The following is a 22,539-nucleotide window of genomic DNA, read 5'->3' as shown; positions in this document are numbered from 1 at the left end:
CAGTGCAGATGCCAGTAGCTAAGAAAGTTCCCCTCTGATGACTCCTATTCTCCCACTGAAATAAGAAGCAGGGACACTGACATCACCTGAGAGGGGGGCTGGATGGGTAGGTGGGATTGTGCTTTTATCTATATGTTGGAAGGGTAGAAGAAAGAGGCAAAGTTGTTAAAAGATAAGTAATAAAAACTTACTTTAATGTATAAAATAGGTAACTAATGAGTACCTACTGTCTAGCACAAGCAACTCTACTCAATGCTCTGTGGTGACCTAAATGGGAAGGAAATCCAAAAAAGAGGGGATATATGCATACGTATAGCTGACTCACTTTGCTGTACAGCAGAAACTAATACAGCATTGTAGAGCAACTATACTCCAATAAAAATTTAAAAAAACCCTGCGTATTTAAGAAAGAAAGAAGAGGCTTAAATCTTTCATTACATTCCATTTTGAGCATTGGCCATAAGACTTATCTTTGATAGCATAGATTTTTTTTTTTTTGATAGCATAGATTTTTAAAAATCCCTGTATTTTCCTTGATAAGTGATACCTAGCCCCTCCTCCCAGTGAAGTAACCACTTGATTTCTTTGCAACTCATGAACTGCTGCAGTTCCTGTTAGGATGGGGCAGTAGTTACTGATTCCTGTCCACCAGACCTTCCCTGAGTGGTTAGATCTGTAAAATTTGTAAGTGTGTGTGTGTGTGTGTGAGATGATCACATGCACTCACACAACATGCACTATGTATGACAAAACTGCTTTGACAAAGGTTTGCCTTTTTAAACAAAAAGTGTGTCATATATTTTTATTAAATCATAGAAAACTCATTTGTATACAAATTTTTCCACTTTGGGGACAACGGAATATTAAACAGCTGGGTAACAAAACAGTTGAAAGATACATCTCACTTTAAGCAGAGACAAATTTTAAGTTGTCACATTTATTTAAAAAAATGTTGAAATAATCAGTAACAGGTTATTGGCTTTTTTCACCTTTGGGTCAGAGGAATATAGTATCTCTTATAAAGCCCCAATTCTCTTTAAGGATGCTTTTCATTACTCAAACCAACCATGAGTTTAAAAAGGTGATTAACTTGAAGTTTTAATACAAAATCAATTTCTTTTTCCCACCCATGGACTTTTAGGGTATTGTAAATGCCGAATTTCAGGACAGGGTCTCCTGTCACAGGACCTATTATGCTTCTTTTCTACAACAGCAAATGTGTATAATGGTACAGAATATATTTCAGAATAAGTTAAATATTAAGACATACAGTATGGCAATAATGTCCTACTTTTCTTTCTACCGTGTAAATTCAAAAGTTCATCCTAATCTTACACGTTTATAAAAGGGTGAAGACTGAGGGATCCAGTGATAATGAAAATGCACAACCACCATCAGGACCACATTCTCTAAACACTCTGGCTGAATATATACAAATGGTCCTGCCAGAATCATGCCTGCGTTTGTTCCACAGGGGATCTAAATGAACAGACGCTGAAGGTCACCAAACAAAAATGGGCAGTGGTTTTGCAGTTTAGGTTGTCACTTGTTCTGCTTTTGAGCAGAGACCCAGAGGTCACACTGTGACATGTCTGCACTCACCACAAACACTCACAGAACATAAACACAAATTAAATATTAGCAAACATTTTAAATTAAATTGAAGACCGCTATTTTTAAGTGCATGAAGTATTTCCCCCTAGCTTCTTAACGCGTGTTACAGAGCGAGAACTAAGATCCTGGGTAACATTTGTGTTCCTACGTATTAGAGGCCAACGTGCTTCCTTTCAGAACTCCCTGGAGTAACACATGAGATCTTCAGGGGGAAAAAAGGCAATTCTCCAATCTAAATGGAGGAATAGTCTCAAACAGTCATTTTCCCAAACTCCAGTTTGGATTTCAGACTCATTAAAGCAGGGACTCAAAAATGTGATCTTTGGGAGTGGCTCCTGGTGTCACCCGTGGTGACAGTCTGTGTCCCAGGACACTCGACTGACCCTTAATACTACAAGCCTCACTTCAAGCTGCCCCCAGGTCCTGGGACCCTGCTGTCAACTTGCAGACCTGGAGCTCTCCCAGGGAATGTGTAAACAAATCTGGGGAAAACCACGTTTCTGCAAGTTTTTGTTATGTCAGTGGTAAACCTCCTGGGCTAAGAAAAATAATAGGAAACGCCACCCCAATGGCAACTTCTCACGAGGCTTGTCTTCTGCTCATCCTGCTGTCGAAGACTATGAAGTCAACTCAAATATTCTTCGCCTCGCTTGCCCCAAATGGTAACTAAACAGAGTTAGAAGCTTTTCTTTGGACTACCTTATTCCTGAATTACGACAAATGCTTATCTGAGCAAACGTGGTCCACTACCTTGTTACTGGAGGTGACTTGGAGAGGAGGCTAGGCTTTTGTGCAGGTTGGGGTTCTGGCTGTGTCTGTTTCGACTTCGAACAGACGAGAACATGGTGTTGCAGCCCGGGACTTTGCACTTGTGGAGCTGGCGGAGGTGCACAGTTTTGTAGTGAGCCCTGAAGGTCCCTTTATTACTGTACGTCTTTTGGCAGAGGTGACATGTTATGGGCAGCCCAGACGGCAGGCTGGCAAGGCTCTGGTCGGCCTTCTCCATCAGGACGCAGATGGGATAGTCATCCTCCCCGGGGACCAGGCTCGCCCCTTCACAGTTGCCATCGCTGTCCTCCATGAGCACGGTGCCTTCCTCGCTTGCCCCGTCTGAGTCCCAGGAGGAATGGCTGCTACTCTCCGATTTCATGCTCGAGGTAGTACTCAAATCCAGGATGGTGCCCTCGCTTGGTGGACCGGAGGTGTAGCTCTCCAGGCTGGCGCTGTGGACTTGGGCTACTGGGTAAACCAGGCTGCCCATCCGACTCGTTCCCTTGAAGATGACAGATGTCGGGGAGGCTTGCTGTGTGAAAGCCACATCCTGACAGGCCTCCTTAGCCATATCTTTCAACAAGTAAGCTGCATGGAAATGGTCTTCACCGCTCTCCAACACTTCTTGAGTCAACACTTTTTGGTGGAGGTTTAGGTTTGAACTGTGTCTACAAGAGTGAAAAGACGGTTAGCAACGGGTTGGGCTGTTGTTTCTGTTGTGTTAAAGACAGCCTTCATTCTGCGTAGAGACACTAGGCAGATACCAGGAAAGCTTGTGGCATGCAAGAAGTGATACAGTGTGTGTGTGGTGGACACTGCTCACTGCCGTTCACCACTTGTCACAAGTTAGCATTTGACCAGAAAGGTCAACAGAATATGTAGTTCTCTTCAGTTTCCACGATCTGATTGACACGTAAGTTCTGGTACCTCATCTTTAGAGAATGGCTAGACTACTTCAGTTAGGCCAGTTCAACTGGGACACTGGAACCAGGAGATCCCAGAAGAAAACTGGTCACAGACAATAAGGAACTAAGCAGAGGACTTTATTTCAATGAAACCAGGACATTTTATCTTCTAGAGCTGCACTGTCCAGTATGACAGCTACTCATAAGTGTATGAGCACCTGAAAGGTGGCTATGACATATACTAAAATGATAATATTTTGGATAGGCTGAGTGAAATAAAATATGTTACTAACACTTACTTCACTTGTTTCTTTTTACTTTTTCAATGTGGCTACCAGAAAATTTTAAATTTCCTATGTGGCTTGCATGGTGGTCTAGAGTATTTGCATGCTCACCCCCACGCCAGTTCTACAGGTGTGATAATCTGACTGGCTAGAAATTGTATGTGTGTGCATGGGTGTATGTGTGCTAAGTTTAGTTCAGATCTGCAACATTTCACTATATACCAGGCAGAAATCCTGCAAATGCAGCACCGTGAGCACACTGCCAACCATCTACCCAATGATTACTCCTAAAGGGCAGATAATAAGTATCCATTAGGACACATGCCTTTTACTCATAAGATATCATTTGGATGTAACTTGTCAATCAATGTCAGCCTTGCTCGGAGATCCCCTAACTATTGACGAGCGAAAACACCCCTTACCAGAGGGTACAATCTTAAAGGTGATTGGAGAATTATTCCAAACAGGGAAAATACCTCCTCCAACACAGATCAGAATGCATGCCAGGGTCAAACTGGGAAAAACACCCTCACCTAAATGACAAGGAATCAAATTTTCTCTTCTAAATCTCCAAGGACATATGGAAGGGGTGTTACTCATAAAATGTATCAAATTTACTTCTGAACTTCTTTTTAATCCTCTTATACATTCTTTTCTTGGGACATAATCAGAATTATACTCCCAGATCACCCACTTTGCAAGCAGCTCTTCTCAACTGCAACTCTGCCCTGTGATTATGTCAGCACCCTGGGTTGAAGGGGCAGGTATGTCTCGGCAGAAAACCAGACATTAGATTGACATACAGGTTCCAGTATACACAAGTGGTCAAAAAAAACGTCTGACAAACACATTTACTGGAACACCTTGCACAGAAAGGTCCCTGATGCAACAAAGCAAACCTCTGGGCCCTTTGCTCAACTCCTGAGGATCCCATGAACACCAAGAGCTAACATGTGGGAAGCCCTCTCTCCTCCTTAACCATCCTCAGAGGGTTAGATGCACTTCCCAAGGTGCCATGTCCCCTGAGACCAGTGAGTACCACAGCTTCAAAAACCCTGTGGACCACGTGCCAGGCTTTCTGTTTCCAGGACTAATGCTGTGCCTACTGCCCAGGTCTGCATTTCTTCCCTTCAACCTCTACACCTCCCCCCTCCAACTCTTCCCTCCCGTTTGTGACTATTTAGATTAGCTGAGACCAGTGGTTTTCAAATTGCGGTCTGGGTACCCCTAGTGGTCCCTGAGATCCTTTCAGGATGTCCCTCAAGTCAGACTCCTTTCATGATGATACTAAGACATTGTTTTCCCTTTTCAGGCTCATTCTGTCACTAGTGTAGAGTGGAGTTTTCCAGAGGCTACGTGACCTGTGATATTGCAACAGATTGAATGCAGAAGCTGGTATGAGAACCCAGTCGTCTTCTACCAGACCAGACATTAAAGATGTTTGCAAAATGTAAAACAAAGCCACTTCTCACTAAGTTTTTGATCCAGAAAATGTAGTTATTTTTCATAAAAATGTAATGGTAATGCATAATAGGTTTTTTAAGTGATGTGATACGTATTTTTTCAATTTTAATTTCTAATACAGTAAATATTGATAGATATAAACCCAAATAGACAAAAGTTCTTGAGGGTCTTGAGGTTTTAAGAATTTGTAAAGGGGCTGTGAGACCAAAACTTCTGCAAGCTGCTGGATTAGACAGAACTCCTCTGGGAAACCATCCCTAACTTCTCAGAGAGTTTGGTTAGGCGCCCTCCCATGTGCCCGTAACAGAACACCCCCGCTTCTAGCAGCCACCACCTTCAGCTGTAATCACCTGCTTACTGCTCTGTCTTCCCCACTGGCCTTCGTGGGCAGGGACTGTGTCTAGAGCACCTAACACAGAAGGTTATTAACTATTTGTTGGATAAGTATCCACAGTGCTGTCCTCGTCCCTTTGTGATGGGTCCTAGGAACTGCTGTTGGCAGTAGCAGTGGCTTGAAGAGAGGACATCAGTTATCATTACAGCCATGCAATTCTCATCTCTGACTCAGAAAAATGGTGGTGGGCCCGGGACTGCTCACAACGTCCTGTTTAAAATAGTATCATTTTAATCACAGATTCTAGGGAAAATGCAGTCCAAGTTCTAGACTACTAGAATTAGTGGTTTACATTTAGAACGAAAGATGTTTTCCTGTGGTGGGGCAGGAGGTTTGCATCACAAATAGGTTCCAAAATAAGAAAATGTTAAATATATGAAAAATAAATATAAATAGTATCTTAAATTCAATATGTCTTCTAATTTAGTAGACAATGTAGGTCAGAACAGTATCATAAATATCAAGGATAACCTGACCGATATGACTATCTCTTCTTTATAACGACAGCTTATTCACGATCGAACACCCTTCTTGGAGGGTGGAGGAGGGGCATTGGCTCACTAATTTGGGTATCTTGGTGGTTTGGTGCAACATCCAGCAACAGAAACAGGAATTTTAACTAATATCACCCCTGCCGTACCCTCTCTGCTCAAGACAATGTGTGTGTTCTTAGGAGCCCTGTCCAGGAATGTGTGTGGGAGTCTATACATTTTCACCCTCTTAATAAATTAGGTGCTACAACTTGGACTGAGGCAATGGTGGTGTTGAGCTGCTCGAAGTCAAGCTTGTTTGAGAGAAGGTAACATTTTGATATTCTGTGAACCATTTAGCATCCACAATGCTACATTTCATCAGTGAGCTGGTTCTCTCCTTAAAGCCTCCTGGGGTCATCTTTTGGTAAGCTTCCTCTTCCCTTTACAGGCTGGGGAGGAAGGCGACCTGAAGAGTGGTTATGCGACTCAAGTTCATTAAGAAAAGCACAAGTAAGATAGTAATGCCAGTGCTGTGTCCCCAGAGCGATGAGAGATACTCTATACCCGGGCACTCTGTACAAACAGTCTGACTCTGTGTGGTGGGGTCATGAAAACCCGGCACTGAAAGACTTCTCATCTTTGAAGCATACATCACAGACACTGAAATAACCTGTGAATTGCCTTTACTCTTTGATAGCTTAGTATTCAAAAATCTTCAATCAGGCAGTCATTCTTCCTTTCAAAAATAGTGGTTAAATAGAAATCGGAGAAAACGTTTCATTCTGTGGACTTCATAGTGTGAAATGAAAATCAGACAAGTTTTGGGGAGCTACAATCCTAACTTTAAAAGCTCCCCCGCTTCCTCCCCCTCTATTGTGTGAACTAGTTCATGACGCCTTATCCCAAGCCCTTGGGGCCAGATGTTTCTGAATCCAGAATTTCTCAGGCTTTAAAAAGGCAGAATGATGCATATACTGTCATGTCATGGCAATGCCCCCATAATAAATCCATTAACATTTCTGTACGGAATATACAGTAAAAAAATCCACACAAAGGGAGATTTAAAAAGATTAAAATAGCCTCACATCATTTCAGGTCAGGTTTTGTGGCTAAATGAGTTTACATTCTGGAATTGAAAATCCAGGAATCTGGAGCTATAGAACACCGTTTCTCAATCTGTGGTCCCTGGAATAGCATCAGTGTCCCCTGGGAACTCAGCAATGCAAACTCTCACATCTCATCCCAGACCAAGTGAAGCAGAAATTCTAGGGGGAGGGCTCAGAAGTCTGTTTTAACAACCCTCCAGGTGACTCAGATGCATGCTAAAGTTTAAGAACCCCTGCCTTGGAAGAAATGATTGCCACCAGACGTCTTACCTGTCTCTGCTCCTGCGGGAGGGGAACGTGGCCTTACAGCCCTCCATCGTGCATGTGTGCGTTTCTTTGGCATGCAGGTTCTTGTGATGCATCTTCACACCGCAAGCGTTTTTAAAAGTCTTCTTGCAGATGTCACACTGGAAGCGATTTTCCTCCTTCGGCCTCGCTAATGTGTGCTGACCTGAGTGCTCCAGCTCTTTGGAATCTTCAAAACAAGGAAAAGCCATCCCCCGGCTGGACAAAGCACTGAGGAGGCCCCCAGCCAGCAGGCGCTGCTGCAGTTTGACGTAGTCAGGAAAAGGGACACAGGGCTCCACCCCGGGGGTGAGGTGAGGTTCACGGCCACCATCCTCCCCTTCCCGTGGCACCACGGTCAGCACTGACTTCTGCTCAGTCTCCCTCTCCAAGTTGTATGTGGCCTGCTCGGGGGTTTGGCGGAGGGCTCCGCTGGACTCGATCGCCGGTTTGAGATGGCAGGGCCTCTCTCCTTCAGGACCAGGCTTCCCTAAGCTTCCCAATGGGGCTCTGTCTGACCGGGGGCTGCAGGCCTCCAGCTCGTCTTCACTGACCACCTGCAGGGGCATGTCTTCATCTGAGCTGAGCGTGTGCCTCTTCTCATCCACTATCTCCACAGCCTCCTTCTCTATTTTGATGGGCATACTGGACTTGCGTGATTTCTTCTTGGGCAGGGCATCGAATGGCATTTCGTTGGAAACCAGTTGTTCCGGGATTGAAGAGGACAGCAGAGGGAGGGAAGGTAGCATCCCAGGTGTGTTTGCTAGCTCAGCCGGGGTGGCCGGACTGCGGTAGAAAGGAAGGACCGGCTGGACCGTCTTCAGGTTGGGAAAAAGCACTCCGTTTTGGCCGATGCTTGGGAAGGCTGGCTGGCTCCGGGAATCCTCCCCTGAACCAGTGTAGCCAGGGAAAGGTCGACAGTCTGGAGAAGTCACCCTGAAACCGGGGCGCTTATAGCTCTCAGAGGCAGCCAGGTTCAGGCTGTTCCTCAGGTCTTTGTCCCTGTTGTTTCTGTTCATTGGCATGTGCAGCCGGGGGTTGGGGTTGGCGCTGTGGCGGTTCCGGCTCCTCAGGGAGCTGAACACCATGTTACAGCCTTCGATGGTGCACTTATGCTTGATCTTCAGGTGGACGGCATTGTAGTGGATCTTGAGGGTGCCTTTGTCGTAGAAGGTCTTCTCACACGCTGTACAGAACACCCGGCCCTTCTTTGTGCCGAGGCTGTTCCTCTCAGACTTCACTTTGCCCTCTGGGGACAACTGTGTCCTTTCGAGCTTTGTGATGATGTTGTATGAGCTGGAGTCACTTAAATGGGCACTGTCTTCCTTTTTAGTAACAGGACCTGGACAGTTTAGACACTGCTCTTTTTCAACCTGAAATGGGGTGGAACTGGAAGTTAAGAAGCTGCTGTTGGGGAAGGGTCCGTGGATTTCCTGTTTGGGGTCCTGACTTTGGTCCTGACCCTGCTCCAGCACATATGGTTCGGGCACTGACCCTATCAGTGCGGGAGGCACGGGGTTGAAGAACTGAAAGGGGAGCATGAAGGTCATGTTGTTTATGAGGTTCTCAAAGGGGTGTATACTGCCGGTGTTTCCTTTGTCTACAGGAGGGGGGAGGCTGCCACTCCGGTGGCTGCAGCTCTCGATGAAAGCCCTGATATCTACGTTCGCCGTGGAGGGCGGGATGATGATGGACTGCTCTTCCTTCTCTTGAATTACCATGAGCTCAACGATAGACTTGGTCTCTCCAAAACGAAGGAACTGCTGCAAGGTGGCCACCTCTTCCTCACTGGTCATGATGCTCCAGTGATCCAACACCTTTCCTGATGCATCCTAAACCCAAACCAGAATTAAAAAGGGCAATTAATTTACAATTCCTTACCCTTTTCTCTAAGAAAGGAACCACGTATGTGGCCAGGGCCTCCACCAGCACCACAGGGCACTTTCGTACGTATTAGAAAAAGACACCCCTGTGAGCACAAGGCTTGATGAGTTCAGCCCTCGCTCACCCCACTGTCCTAGGACAGAAACTCTGTCCAGAAAATAAACTGCACAAAGGTAAGCAGTGGTCCAGAAGAGAGAAATAAAATGATATCACTCAAGCCTAAGGGAAGTTTGGTGATTATTTTCCATCTTATTTCAAACGAATTGGTTGTCTTGCATCAGGCATAATTTTCCTCCACTAAAATTAAAATATGTATCATTTGAACAATAGTAACTTCTTTATCTAAAGAGTATAGATGAGGCAATCAGGCCTAGATATAGTTCAAGTATTTATTCGCTGCAAGTTTAATAATCTTTCCCAAGCAACTAACATTGAAAAACAAATGAACCTGTATTGATCTATTGCCTATGTTCACAAAGCAGAGCTGTAATTACACTGGAGTGTTGGAGATCTTTCAAACTCTAGCAAGGCCTAACTTTTCCCAAAACTACAATAAATATTTTATCACAGAACATGTATTTGATGGCCTACTGAGATTTTTCACAGTGCATGTAAGAGTTCTGAAGATGATGAGGAATGTAACATCATAAATTTTTCATGCACTAGAGGTTCAAGGTAATTGATTCCATATTTTTAATCCTAACACTAGAAAGCAAGATTATTAGGATCATTAAATATTGATCTATGTCATAATGTAAGATCATAATGCTGCTCTACATAAAAGGTGGTTTCTAGCCTGCTGGGGGTCCTGCACTTGAGGTGAGCAAACATGTTTCCAGAGGAAGACTGGAGGCATTGTCAGAGTTCAAAAGAAGTGGGTTCAAATTCTCAGTCTGCTGCATACAAGCTGAGTGACTTCAGCAAGATTTAGAAGCACTCAGTCTCTGGTTTTCCAACTGGAAAATGGGGATAATCTACCTACCTTGTGAGATTACTGGAAGAGGGTCTAAGTCAATAAATGGTTGTTATTAGTGTTTGTTTCAGGGTTATGGCCCAGCTAAGTTAGACTGAAGTGTATGTTAGTCTTGGAAATAACATTCATCCGCCCATTTCGTTGAAATTTTTATCAAAGTTAGCTGACATTTTCTAGCGTAGTGACAAGAAAGAAAATGCTGTAGCTGTTTCATATGTCAGAGAAATGACAGAATTCACACCAGGGAATATGTTCTTTGCTGTTGAAACACCTTGATAGCCTCTCTGGATAGGAAGCGTAAGGCCTACCCCCCACAGTATGGTACAGAAAAAGAGGTACAACTACTCTGCAAAGGAAAGAGATGAGAGAAGGGACGAAAGGCATGGAATGATGGAGAGACGTAGAGAAAATGCGAGGAGGCCAAAAGGAACTGGGGAGGCAGAGAGAGAATGAGCCAGAGCATGCACACAGAAATATCACAAGGTGATGGAGCCTGGGTAGGAAAATTAGCAGTAGGATGGATGGCAGAGGGCTTTAAAGAACAGGAAGGTGTGGCATGAAACTGTAACTGTTTGCTGTGCCGTTCTGCAATGTAAGTTCCCTTCCTCAACCCCACACTCTCAGTAAAATCTGAAACATGATGTCTTGTGTCAGTAAATAGTTTGAGGATAATAAAAGAAACGGAGGCAGCACCAAGGATGGGGCAAATGGCTGACTGTGGAAGAGCTGGCTGAGTGAAACCTAAATTAGAGAATATGTAATGCTCCCGCATCCTCAAGTCTTACAGATACCTTGAGGAAAGGCACTGGATTTCACCCAGAACATGAGGTAGGGCTTAAGACATTAGAAATAACTATGAAAGGGAAGGATGACTACCAATGGCTGTAGCACTCACTGTAGGCAACTGGGTTACATCAGTTCCATGGACACGAGCTTCGGAAGACATTCTAGGAGAACAGTGCCCATGGTCCCCATACCTGCAGCACGTATCCACGGATGTAATCCTGGAGGGTCCAGTCCAAGGCATGGAGGATCTGGAGAACCTCATCTTGCTTCAACACACTGAAGAGCCGGTCCAGTAGGATTTTCAGGCGAACAGGGATGGCCTGGGTCCCATACAGCATGAGGCTGCTGATAGCAAACACCACGTTGGACTGAACAATCTCCACCTGGCTTGCTGGATACACGGGGGGAATCCTTAGCTTACTTAGAGCTGAAAAAGTGAATTGAAGAAATATCGTTTTTCAAGATTCTACTTTTAAGAGAAACACTGCACAGAAGTAGGTTAGCGCTAACTCTCAGTTATTTGTTCCAGTAGAAAAACCACAAATATGCAAACAATTAATAATCTTAATAGCTATCTGGCTCCAAGTTATTCTCAGGAACTTCTAAAATAAAATGGACTAGCCTGAGAGGCTTCTTTTCTCCCTTTCCTGTGGCATACCTAAGGAGTAAAACAGCCGCAAGTAGGGACTGTGCATGGAAAACAGGTAAAAACGAAGGTGGCAGGTGCATAATCAAGAGGATGGAAAACCAGGAAGCATGGGGTCTGGGGCAGAACCTGGACTTGGAAATCCAACAGATCTGGGTTTGAGCCCTGGTCTGCCACTATCTAGTTGTTGGGCTGGGCAAGTTAAGCCACTGAACTCCATGCTGTCCAATGCAACAGTCATCAGTCACATATGGCTATTCAAATTTAGATTTAAATTAATGAACATTAAATAAAACTAAAAATTCAGTTCACCAGTTGCGCTAGTCACATTTCAAGTGCTTGCAGCCACATGTGGCTAGTGTAGGGCTGTCAGGTATAGCAAATAAACAAATAAAAATTAAACTTGAATATACATTTCAGATAAAAAATGAATAAGTGGTATACACTTAAACCAAAAATATTCATTGGGATATACTTAGGCTAAAAAATTATGTATAGTTTAACTGAAATTCAGATTCAACTGAGCATTGTTTTTCCATCTAGCAACCCTGCGTTAGAGGCTACTTACTATATTAGGCAGCACAGAACATTTCTATTGTTGCAGAATGACAGCCCTGAAACACCATTTTCTACATCTTTAGAAGGGGGTTGATAAACACTTATCATATAGAGTTGTTAAGATTCAAAGAGATAACATATATAAAGCTCTTAGGCTGTTACCTGGCACATAGCAGTAACTTACAAATGTTAGCTGTCATTCTTAGATATTAAATCTGTTCCTGAATAACTGTAAGTTATTTAAAGGGTACACTAAAGGCCAAGAGAGGGGGCAAAATAAAGTTACCGTGGGCCACCCATCCATGTCTGCACTGCTCACACTGACGGTGGTTTATTTTCCCTGGTTTGAAGCTTTGGCAACTACAGTTCAGAGTACAGCCGATGGCCTGCAGAAGAGAACACAGGGATACCTGGCATGTTAGTGAGGTGTGGAACACACATCACATTTACATAACAAAACACACTCCTCCACTGAGCAACGTTCTTTGAGTGATGTGTGCCCACTCTGTGCCAGGCCCAGACCTGTATAGTGTATCCTGGAAAGCGGGGAAGCTGGCCCCAGACCTGGAGACGGTGAACATGCTACACAGATATTCTGCATGCGAGAATGGGCTAAAATCCCAGAACTCTTTATAAGAAAGGATTACAGGTGGGAAGGAAACATCTTGCTTGTTATTAAGGACACAGAAAGGGTGAAGAAGAGTCACATTCTCACTGAATCTCTAAGTTGACCAGAACAGCAACCCTGAAAGGTATACAAGGGCTACCCTGACACAAGTAAATAGGAGAGCAATCAGAACTGAGAGTAACACACATGTGTAATTCGTTACCCCCCAAAATGAGGCAGAGGCTGAATATCAAGATAGATTTGAGGACATGCAATGGCTGACCACACTGACGATGATTCCCTGACCCCGCTCACTGGACTGTGTGACCGACAGATGCACACAGGCTGGACAAGCCCTGCGTCGATGCCCAGGTGCAGTCGAAATGTCGGGTGTGCTGTGGGGGTGTGGAGTGTACAAACACACAACTGAAATTGAAACTGGAGATGTACGTGACAACAAAGTTCTAGTATTAAGAACAAAGCTTCGTGTGTATTTTTTTTTTTTTTGCGGTACGCGGGCCTCTCACTGTTGAGGCCTCTCCCGTTGCGGAGCCCAGGCTCCGGACGCACAGGCTCAGTAGCCATGGCTCACGGGCCCAGCCGCTCCGCGGCATGTGGGATCCTCCCGGACCGGGGCACAAACCCGTGTCCCCCACATCAGCAGGTGGACTCTCAACCACTGCGCCACCAGGGAAGGCCACTTCACGTGCATTTTTAAGATGAATTTCTCAAAAGGGGATAAAGGTCTGAGGAACGTAATCTATTATTAAAGAGAAAAAGTTCTCACAGGAGCTCTGTCAGTGAGATTCCTGGGAAGCACTGCTGTGTGGAATCTGTATGATTCAAGAGAGCTTTGACACTGGGGAGTGTCTCTGTGTTTGGAGGGGATGAAAGAGCCCTATGACTATGGGTTTAAACCCTCCATGTGACAATTAAGGGACTATGTGGCCTTGGGTGGGGACAGGGAAGAGGAGAATCTGGCCTAGGACACTTTAAGGAGTATATAACTAGTCCTCACTCAAAAATCAGTTGCTGGTGGGATTGTAAAATGGTGCAGCCACTTTGGAAAACAGTCTGGCTGATCCTCACAAACACAGTTACTATACAACCAAGCAATTCCACTCCTAGGTATAAGCTCAAGAGAACTGAAGACATACATCCACGCAAAACTTGTACCCAAACTTTAAAATCAGCATTATTTATATTAGCCCTGAAGTGGAAACAACCTCAATATTGATCAGCTGATGAATGGATAAACAAAATGTGGTATGTCCATACAATGGGATATCACTAGGCAATAAGAATGAAGTACTGATACCTGCTAAAACATGGGTGAACTCTGAAAATATTATGCTAATGAAAGAAGCCAAGTACAAAAACTCACAGGTGGAATGATTCCATTTATGTGAACTGTCAAGAACAGGCCAATCCAGAGAGGCACAAAGCAGACTAGTGGTTACCGGGGTCGTGGGGAGCAGGTAGGGATGAGGAGTGACTGCTAATGGGTGGTAGTGGGGGTAAAGGGTTATCTTTTTTGTTTTCATCTTTTAAAAAAAATTAATTAATTAACTTTTGGCCGCGTTGGGTCTTTGTGTCTGTGGGTGGGCTTTCTCTAGTTGCGGCCAGCGGGGGCTACTCTTCGTTGCAGTGCGTGGGATATACTCCTAGGAGGAGAACTGCTGGATCATATAGTAACTCTATGTTTAACTTTTTGAGAAAAATCCCAAACTGTTTTTTAAAGTTTATATTCCTACCAGCAGTCTATGAGGGCTCTGATTTCTCCACATCCCCACCAACACTAGTTACTGTTTGCCTTTTCTACTGTAGTTATCCTACCAGGCATAAGTGGTATCTCATTGTGGTTTTGATTTGCATTTCCCTGACGGCTAATGGTGTTCAGCATCTTTTCATGTGCTTGATGGCCATCTGTATGTCTGTTCAGATCTTTCACCCATTTTTAAATTGGGGTGTCTTTTTAGCATTGAGTCATAAGAGTTCTTTATATACTCTAGGTACAAGTCCCTTACCAGATATACGATTTGCAAATATTTTCTCCAATCCTTGGCTTATCCTTTCACTTTCTTCACAGTACCCTTTGAAACACAGATAGTTTAAATTTTGACCAGAGTTTCTTTTCTTTTCTTTTTTTTTTTTTTGCGGTACGCGGGCCTCTCACTGTTGTGGCCTCTCCCGTTGCGGAGCACAAGCTCCGGACGCGCAGGCTCAGCGGCCATGGCTCACGGGTCCAACCGCTCCATGGAATGTGGGATCTTCCCGGACCGGGGCACGAACCTGTGTCCCCTGCATCGGCAGGCGGACTCTCAACCACTGCGCCACCAGGGGAGCCCCAGAGTTTCTTTCTGAGGTGATGAAAATGTTCTAAAATCAGGCAGTAGTGATGGTTGCACAACTCAATGAATACAGTGAAACCACTCAGTTGTATACTTTATAAGGGTGAATTTTATTGAATTATATTTTGATAAAAATATTATTTTAAAAAATCAGTCCACTATACTCCTATTAGAATGGCCAAAATCCAGAACACTGACAGCATCAAATGATTGTGAGGATGTGGAGCAACAGAAATCTCATTCATTGCTGATGAGAACGCAAAATAGTAATAAAGCTACTTTGGAAGACGGTTTGGTGGTTTTTTTATAAAACTAAGCACACTCTTACCGTACAATCCAGTAACTGCACTCTTTGGTATTTACCCAAAGAAGCTGAAAACTTATGCCCACACAAAACCTGCACATGGATGTTTATAGCAGCTTTATTCATAATTTCCAAGACTTGGAAGTAGACAAGATGTCCTTTAGTTGGCAAATAGATGAACTGTGGTACACCCAAACAACAGAATATTATTCAGCACAAAAAAGACATGAGCTATAAAGCCATGAAAAGACATGGAGGAAATGTAAATGCATATTATTAAGTGAAAGAAGCCAATCTGAAAAGGCTACATACTGCATGATTCCAACTTTAAAACATTCTGGAAAAGGGAAAACTATGGAGACAGTAAAAAGATCAGTGGTTGCCAGGGGGTTGGCAGGGGTTGGGGAATGAACAGGAAGAACACAGAGGATTTTTAGGGCAGTGAAAATACTCTGTATGATACTATAATGATAGATACTTGTCATTGTACATTTTTCCAAACCCATAGGGTGTACAACACCAAGAGTGAACTCTAAGGTTAAACCATGGATTTTGGGTGATTATGATGTGTCAAATGTTGGTTCATCAATTGTAACAAATGTACCCTCCGGTGAGGGATGTTGAAAATAGGGGAGGCTATGCCTACGTGGAGGTAGGGGATATATGGGAAATCCTTGTACTTTCCTTTCAATTTTTCTATGGATCTAAAAGTATTCTAAAAAAATAAAGTCTTTTAAAAAACCAGTGACCTTCCTTAAATACAAGTTAAACTTTACATGATTTGACCGTTATCTACAATTTCTTTTGGATTACAATGGGCCTGAACAGAACAACTAGACAGAGATTTTCAGGTGAAGGAATAGGGCTGTTTATAACTGAGGTGTACAGCAGACAGCGACAGTGTTACCTAATCCCTTCAACAGGCTATCAAAAAACAGGAAATACGGGTAAAAGGGTTTTGCTCTTTGTAAAGTCATAGAATATAACATAAAGAACTCCAGATGGTCAGAACAGTCTCTCACTCTAATAATGCATACATTCTCATCTGGGGTATACCATCCCCAAAGGGTGAAAGCTATTCCATTCTTTTTATGTATAGAGCACACATATACATACATAAACAGATATATAGTATATGGTGTGAAACTAAAATTTCATTGTGGTAGGCACAATTAGAAAAAAATTTCTAAAGTCTCCTTAGATGCGTGTGGGGGGGTGAATAATGAAAAATAAGATCAAGAAATATTGCTCTAATGACAGAAATTATTTTACTTTTTGGTTATAGAGTTTCTACTTGTGTACACATATACAAATGTATTATTGATAAATATACAAACACACACATCTATATACCTGCACACATAATTATATAGTTATCTTGACTGGAAGTTAAAGGATAAAAATGAGTAATGGTTTAGTTTCTGCTACACACTGTCAAAATTTAAGAGTGTCATTACCTCAGTTTGCAGCATTCTTATGTTGTCCAGCTTCTAAACTTCCCTGCGACTCCCTGAATGTCAGCTCACAGGCAAACCAATCATCTATACTCTCAATAGCTACCGGCACACTTAGTACTAAACCTCTGAAATATTTCACCGCCTACATTCTACAAATATGACTGTTTTAATGGAAATTTTTAAAAGAAGAAAAGTTCTTATTTTGGATTATGTCCCTCAAGATGCTATTCATTCTTTAAAAACAAGGTATTGGAACTATATAAAGTGAATTCACATTTTATTTACTTGGAAAATAGGACCTGCCTGAATTAGAGAAAGATGTCCTTGAGCACATACTTCCTTCACTCCCTAAAGAGTCTGCTCAGAAGGCTGACTCATGGGAAGCCCCCAGGAAACTCTGAGTGACACTATCTCAGGCCCAGCACAGTGAAACTACAGAGGGAACAATTCCAAGCACATTTCATAGCCTAAGGTTGAAACTCATTTTTTTCTGCATCTCTTGACACCAACTCAGGGTTTCTCAACGTCAGCATTATAGACATTTTGAGCTGGATAATTATTTGTGGTGGGCGCTGTCCTGTGCATTGTAGGATGTCGAGCAGCATCCCTGGTTTCTACCCACCAGGTGCCACAGTAACACCTCCCTTCCCCAGTTGTGAAAACCAAAATGTTTCCAGACATTGTCAAATGCCCCTAGGGGCAAAACTGCCCCCAGTTGACACTCCCTGATCTAACCTGACTATTCACAGTTATAGCAGCTTCTAGTTTGGGGACTGAATTTTAAGCAGTTTTATCTGTAATTCCAATGTATGAATGCTGCTTTATAAGAAACATTCATGTGGTTCTATATGAACCTGTTTGAATAAGGCTTTAATAAAGCTCATTAAACATCTATGGAAATAAATCTCAGAAGAATTATTTATGAACTAAAAATGCTAATTACAGTGTCTAAGAAAACTTCCAATATTAAAGCCGTTGGGTTTTTTCTACCCATCTCAGAATCCCACGATGTAGTAAAATTATAGCACCATTATCTACAAATTAAAACTTCTAAGATGAAATCAAATCAAAAATTCTAATTACAGGACAAAAAGTACTCATGTAAATCAATAATGGAAAACTCTTAAAACTTACATCCTTTCTTTCAGAATCCTGATACTTGTTCCATTCTTCAGAAACATAAGACAGATAGATGTTTACAACATTCCGAACTCATCAAGACATGATTATTGCTTTTTACGCACTCATTTTAATCAGACTATTTCCGAGTTGTTATTAATCACTTTGATGTGCTACAAATCAACATTCAAAATTCTGGTTTTCCTTTTTGTAACTATCATTTGCTCATTCATTCACCCCAAAATTACTAATACACCCAGTATAGGATGGATGATTTGGTTTTTTTCAGTTTGGGGATGGAAAGTCATGACCTAGATTTTAGGTAGATTTGAGGGTCCCACTTCCTCTCCCAGATACCCTCTACCTTCAGCTTGGGGAGATGCTGCCATGGGCCTTTTGTCAGTAGATGCTGACTTGAACTCCTAGCAGTGGCCAGTGCAGGCACACAGTGGGGTAGATGCACAGACATCCACTGCTAGACAGTGCAGGCCTTTGATGGGATTTGAATTATTGAGCTTGAGAGTAAAAACTGTGCACTTCAAAGCTGTTTTCATCTCTAGTACATGCAAACATTTTCATATCACTGAAGATAAATTCAGGGGGATACTCTTGGGGGACCAGATGGAAGTGAGGAGGAGAAAAATCATAGAGGACTTTTGGGATTTCCAGATTCATGGTATTGACCCCTTTGAGGGAAGTCATTTGCGATCTGGCTCAGGAACAAGACTGAACTGCATACCAGCCAGACAACTTTGTAGGGTTAAGTTACTTAGTCTGCCTTGTCCAACAGTAGCCACTAGCCACATGTGGCTACTTAATTAAAATAAAATAAAATTCAGTTCTTTGGTCACTTAGTCATATTTCAAGTGCTTGGGAGCCACATGTGGCTAGTGGCTATTGTACAGGACAGCAGAGAGGAGAACACTTCCATCATCACACAAAATTCTACTGGGTAGTTCTGAGTCCAAAGGCGAGACTAGCTATTCTTCCAGCGTCTGCCCTTCCACATGGTGGCATTCGTATGTAATAGGTGATCACATTCAATCCTCACTACATCACCGTGAGGAGGGAATTATTCTCAGGAAACGAACTTACGGAAGATTGTAATTTGCCCAAGGTTACATAGTTTATGATACTGATTGCTTATTTATTACGTGTGAGGCACTGCAGTAAGCAGTACCTATGTGTTATCTCATTTCTTACCACCACCCCGTTGTATAGATGAGGAAGCTAGGAACTTATAGGCTACTTGAGGGTGGTCTCAAATCTGGATATTGAGCATAGATTATATCTTGAATTATCAGTACCTGGTACTAACTGCACTTATATCTATGGTTTCATTTAATCTCGACAGAAACTATAAGGATATTAAAGTTCCATATGGTAAAGAAACCCCATTCACTGAATAAATATTTACTGAGTGTTTATGAGCCAGGCATTCTAAACTCTGGGGGCTAAAGTTTTGAATGAGAATGATGAGGTCCCTTCCCTCAAGGAGCTTATATTCTACAAGAGAGAGACAGAATAAACAAGTAAACAAACAAACAATACCTTTTCAGAATAAGGTAAGCGCTATTGAAGAAATAAGCAGAAAGCTCGGCTAGCAATTTTACTGGGTGGCATGGAGAGGCAGGAGTATTGGTAAGTGCCTTTTAGACAGGGTCATCATCAAAGGCTTTTGAGGAGGTGACACTTGAACTAAGTCCTAAGGCATGGCAAGGAGCCAGTGAAGAACTGGAGATTGAAGGAGTGTTTCGGGCAGAGCAAGTGCAAAGGCTCTGAGGCATAAAAGAGGCTGAAAGTGCTCAGGGAACAGAAAGGGGGCCAGGGTAGCTGGAGTGGAGTTAGTAAGGTTAATGGTAGAAAATGAGGGTCAGAAAGGTGACAGAGACCACTGTGCATAGGATCTTGTGGGGCAGGCCAAGGAGTATGGTTTTGTCCTAAGTCTAACAGTGAGCCTTTGAAAAAAGTATGAAACTAATATGATTTGCCTGTTAAAATGACACCTCTGGAGGCAGAGCTGGGGAACCTAAACTCCTTCCCCCTCATCACACTGAGCATCTTTCACTGAGAGGTAGTACAATCTATGTCCTCAGTCTATGTCTTACTTTTTGTTAAGCCATATAACCTTCAGCTCCATGCCTTGGAGTCTTTGACTATAAAATGGGCTGGATATCTGTTCCTGCCTATCTCAGAGGCCTATTAGTCATATTAATGAGGATATACAGATGGAGAGTTGAAAAGACCAATTACCACAGTGAAACTGTTGTTGCTACCAGGTCTACAACAAGCAAGATCTTAGATCCTCTGGGCTCTAGTGATCTGACTCTGCACAGACAGAGCTACCAAAAATACCTATGATAAAGGCCTCCAAAAACTTGTTCTATAATGAATCATTCCCTAAAGAGGCAACAAAAGTGAAACTCCAAACCAATACCTAGTGGCTAGCACTGGGCCTGATACTTGGTAAGCTTTCCACTGGTATTAAGAGAATAATGAATGAAACGATGAGAAAGCCGCACCATGCTTACTAATCACAGACACCCATCCAATATCCTTTGCCTGATCTGCCTTAGTAAAGGAACCTTAATTTCCACGTTTCCTTTGGTGGCCAGGTGACTAAGGATTGACCAATGTGTGCAAGCAGAAGTGGCTGGGTGGAGCTTTACAGAAAGCTCCTTACAAATGGGAGCTGACACTACGGAGAACAGTATGGAGGTTCCTCAAAAAACTAAAAATAGAACTACCATATGACCCACCAATCCCACTACTGGGCATATACTCTGAGAAAACCATAATTCAAAAACAGTCATGTACCACAATGTTCATTGCAGCTCTATTTACAATAGCCAGGACATGGAAGCAACCTAAGTGTCCATCGACAAATGAATGGATAAAGAAGATGTGGCACATATATACAATGTAATATTACTCAGCCATAAAAAGAAACGAAATTGAGTTATTTGTAGTGAGGTGGATGGACATGGAGTCTCTCATACAGACTGAAGTAAGTCAGAAAGAGAAAAACAAATACCGTATGCTAACACATATACATGGAATCTAAAAAAAAAAAAAAGGTTATGAAGAACCTAGGGTCAGGACAGGAATAAAGACGCAGACGTAGAGAATGGACTTGAGGACATGGGGAGGGGGAAGGGTGAGCTGGGACGAAGTGAGAGAGTGGCATGGACATATACACACTACCAAGTGTAAAAGAGATAGCTAGTGGGAAGCGGCCGCATAGCACAGGGAGATCAGCTCGGTGCTTTGTGACCACCTAGAGGGGTGGGAGGGAGACGCAAGAGGGAGGAGATATGGGGATATATGTATATGTATAACTGATTCACTTTGTTATAAAGCAGAAACTAACATACCATTTGTAAAGAAATTATACTCCAATAAAGATGTTAAAAAAAATAAAAATAAATGAGACCTGACTCAGCTGGGGGAATTCTTTGCCTTTCCTCCTTCCTCCTTCTTGGAACAAGAACATGATGGCTGGACCTCATGGATGCAAACTTGAGGTCAACCTCAAAGTCACGCCCTAAGGATGGCTGAGCAGAAAGGATGGCAACCATTATTAAGGAGCTCTTTTACTAGCAGCCAAATGCTGTTCCTAATTTACACATTGACCTTCCTATCGACTGTGGAGTGACACATAAAAATCATGTGAAAAACTGCTAACTAGTAAAGATCACTGAGGCCAAGTTTAGAGTCTATGGTCCTCTCTTAAATATGAGATTCTAAGGCTGTGTCAGATTCTCAGTTCTGAGAATCATAATTTCCCGACTTGAAATCAAGGGACCCAGTCAGCTAAATCACAAATCACTTTTTAAAAGTCACCAAGCTTTAGAATAAAAATGATGCGGGTTTTTCCAAGTTGTATTTTTAAATGTTGAATATAGACAATGGCTTTTCATATGTTTGAGTCCTGGAAATCTACAGTGCATATCAAAAACTGCCCATCTATATAATAAAAAACATCTTCTAAAGCGGCTGGACCACCCTTAGCTTGTGGGGACAGAACTTACTTTCTTTTCATCTCCAGTGAAATTGTATTCCCATTCTCTCTGTGGCTGCAGAGTTAGACTTCCTGGTTTGGGAAAATGCTTGATTCAAGGATGGGAGGTCTCTACCCCATTGCTCTTTGGAGCTACTCTGCCTCTTAACACACATTTTATACTTCTAACTTCTCTTACCAGAACTGGCTTTTTTTCTTGTTTTGTGCTCCCTACCTTCCCTCCTCTCATTTTGCTCTAACTTCTTACACTTTTCATTAAGTTTTTCATTGTTTTTCTAACATATGCAAAACCACAGAGGTACAACTAGGATTCTGAAAATAGTAACATCATTTTCCAGGTGTCCCAGGACAACTGGGATGAAGGGAGAAGAAAACCCATGAGGTCCTTTTGTTTGAGGTAGCTTATCTGCTGCTGGCAGCACTGGACTGATGTCCACCTGGAGAATTACACATGGACCAGATGTTCATCATGCCTTCACCTTCCATTAGTAGTTTGACAAAATGAAACCAATTTTTTTTTTTTTTTTTTTTTTTTTT

The 22,539-nt window shown here is 42.7% G+C and overlaps 1 protein-coding gene across 1 annotated transcript in view; it reads right to left on the bottom strand.

Moving 5' to 3' along the window:
- Window positions 1-2,334: 2,334 nt before the first annotated feature.
- The window catches only part of BNC1 (basonuclin zinc finger protein 1), a 28,482-nt gene continuing 8,277 nt past the window's right edge, over window positions 2,335-22,539 (bottom strand). The window contains exons 2-5 of the mRNA XM_024742809.1: window positions 12,430-12,529; window positions 11,131-11,366; window positions 7,282-9,128; window positions 2,335-3,053 (exon numbers count right to left, since the gene is read on the bottom strand). Coding sequence (XP_024598577.1) covers window positions 2,369-3,053; window positions 7,282-9,128; window positions 11,131-11,366; window positions 12,430-12,529 — 2,868 coding nt within the window. The 3' untranslated portion in view covers window positions 2,335-2,368. The remainder of the gene's footprint in view (window positions 3,054-7,281; window positions 9,129-11,130; window positions 11,367-12,429; window positions 12,530-22,539) is intronic.

This window comes from Neophocaena asiaeorientalis, unplaced genomic scaffold, assembly GCF_003031525.2.
Source record: "Neophocaena asiaeorientalis asiaeorientalis breed wild unplaced genomic scaffold, Neophocaena_asiaeorientalis_V1.1 scaffold155, whole genome shotgun sequence".
NCBI lineage: Eukaryota > Metazoa > Chordata > Mammalia > Artiodactyla > Phocoenidae > Neophocaena > Neophocaena asiaeorientalis.
Note: the sequence above shows the minus strand (reverse complement) of the source record. Positions and strands in the feature narration are given on the sequence as shown.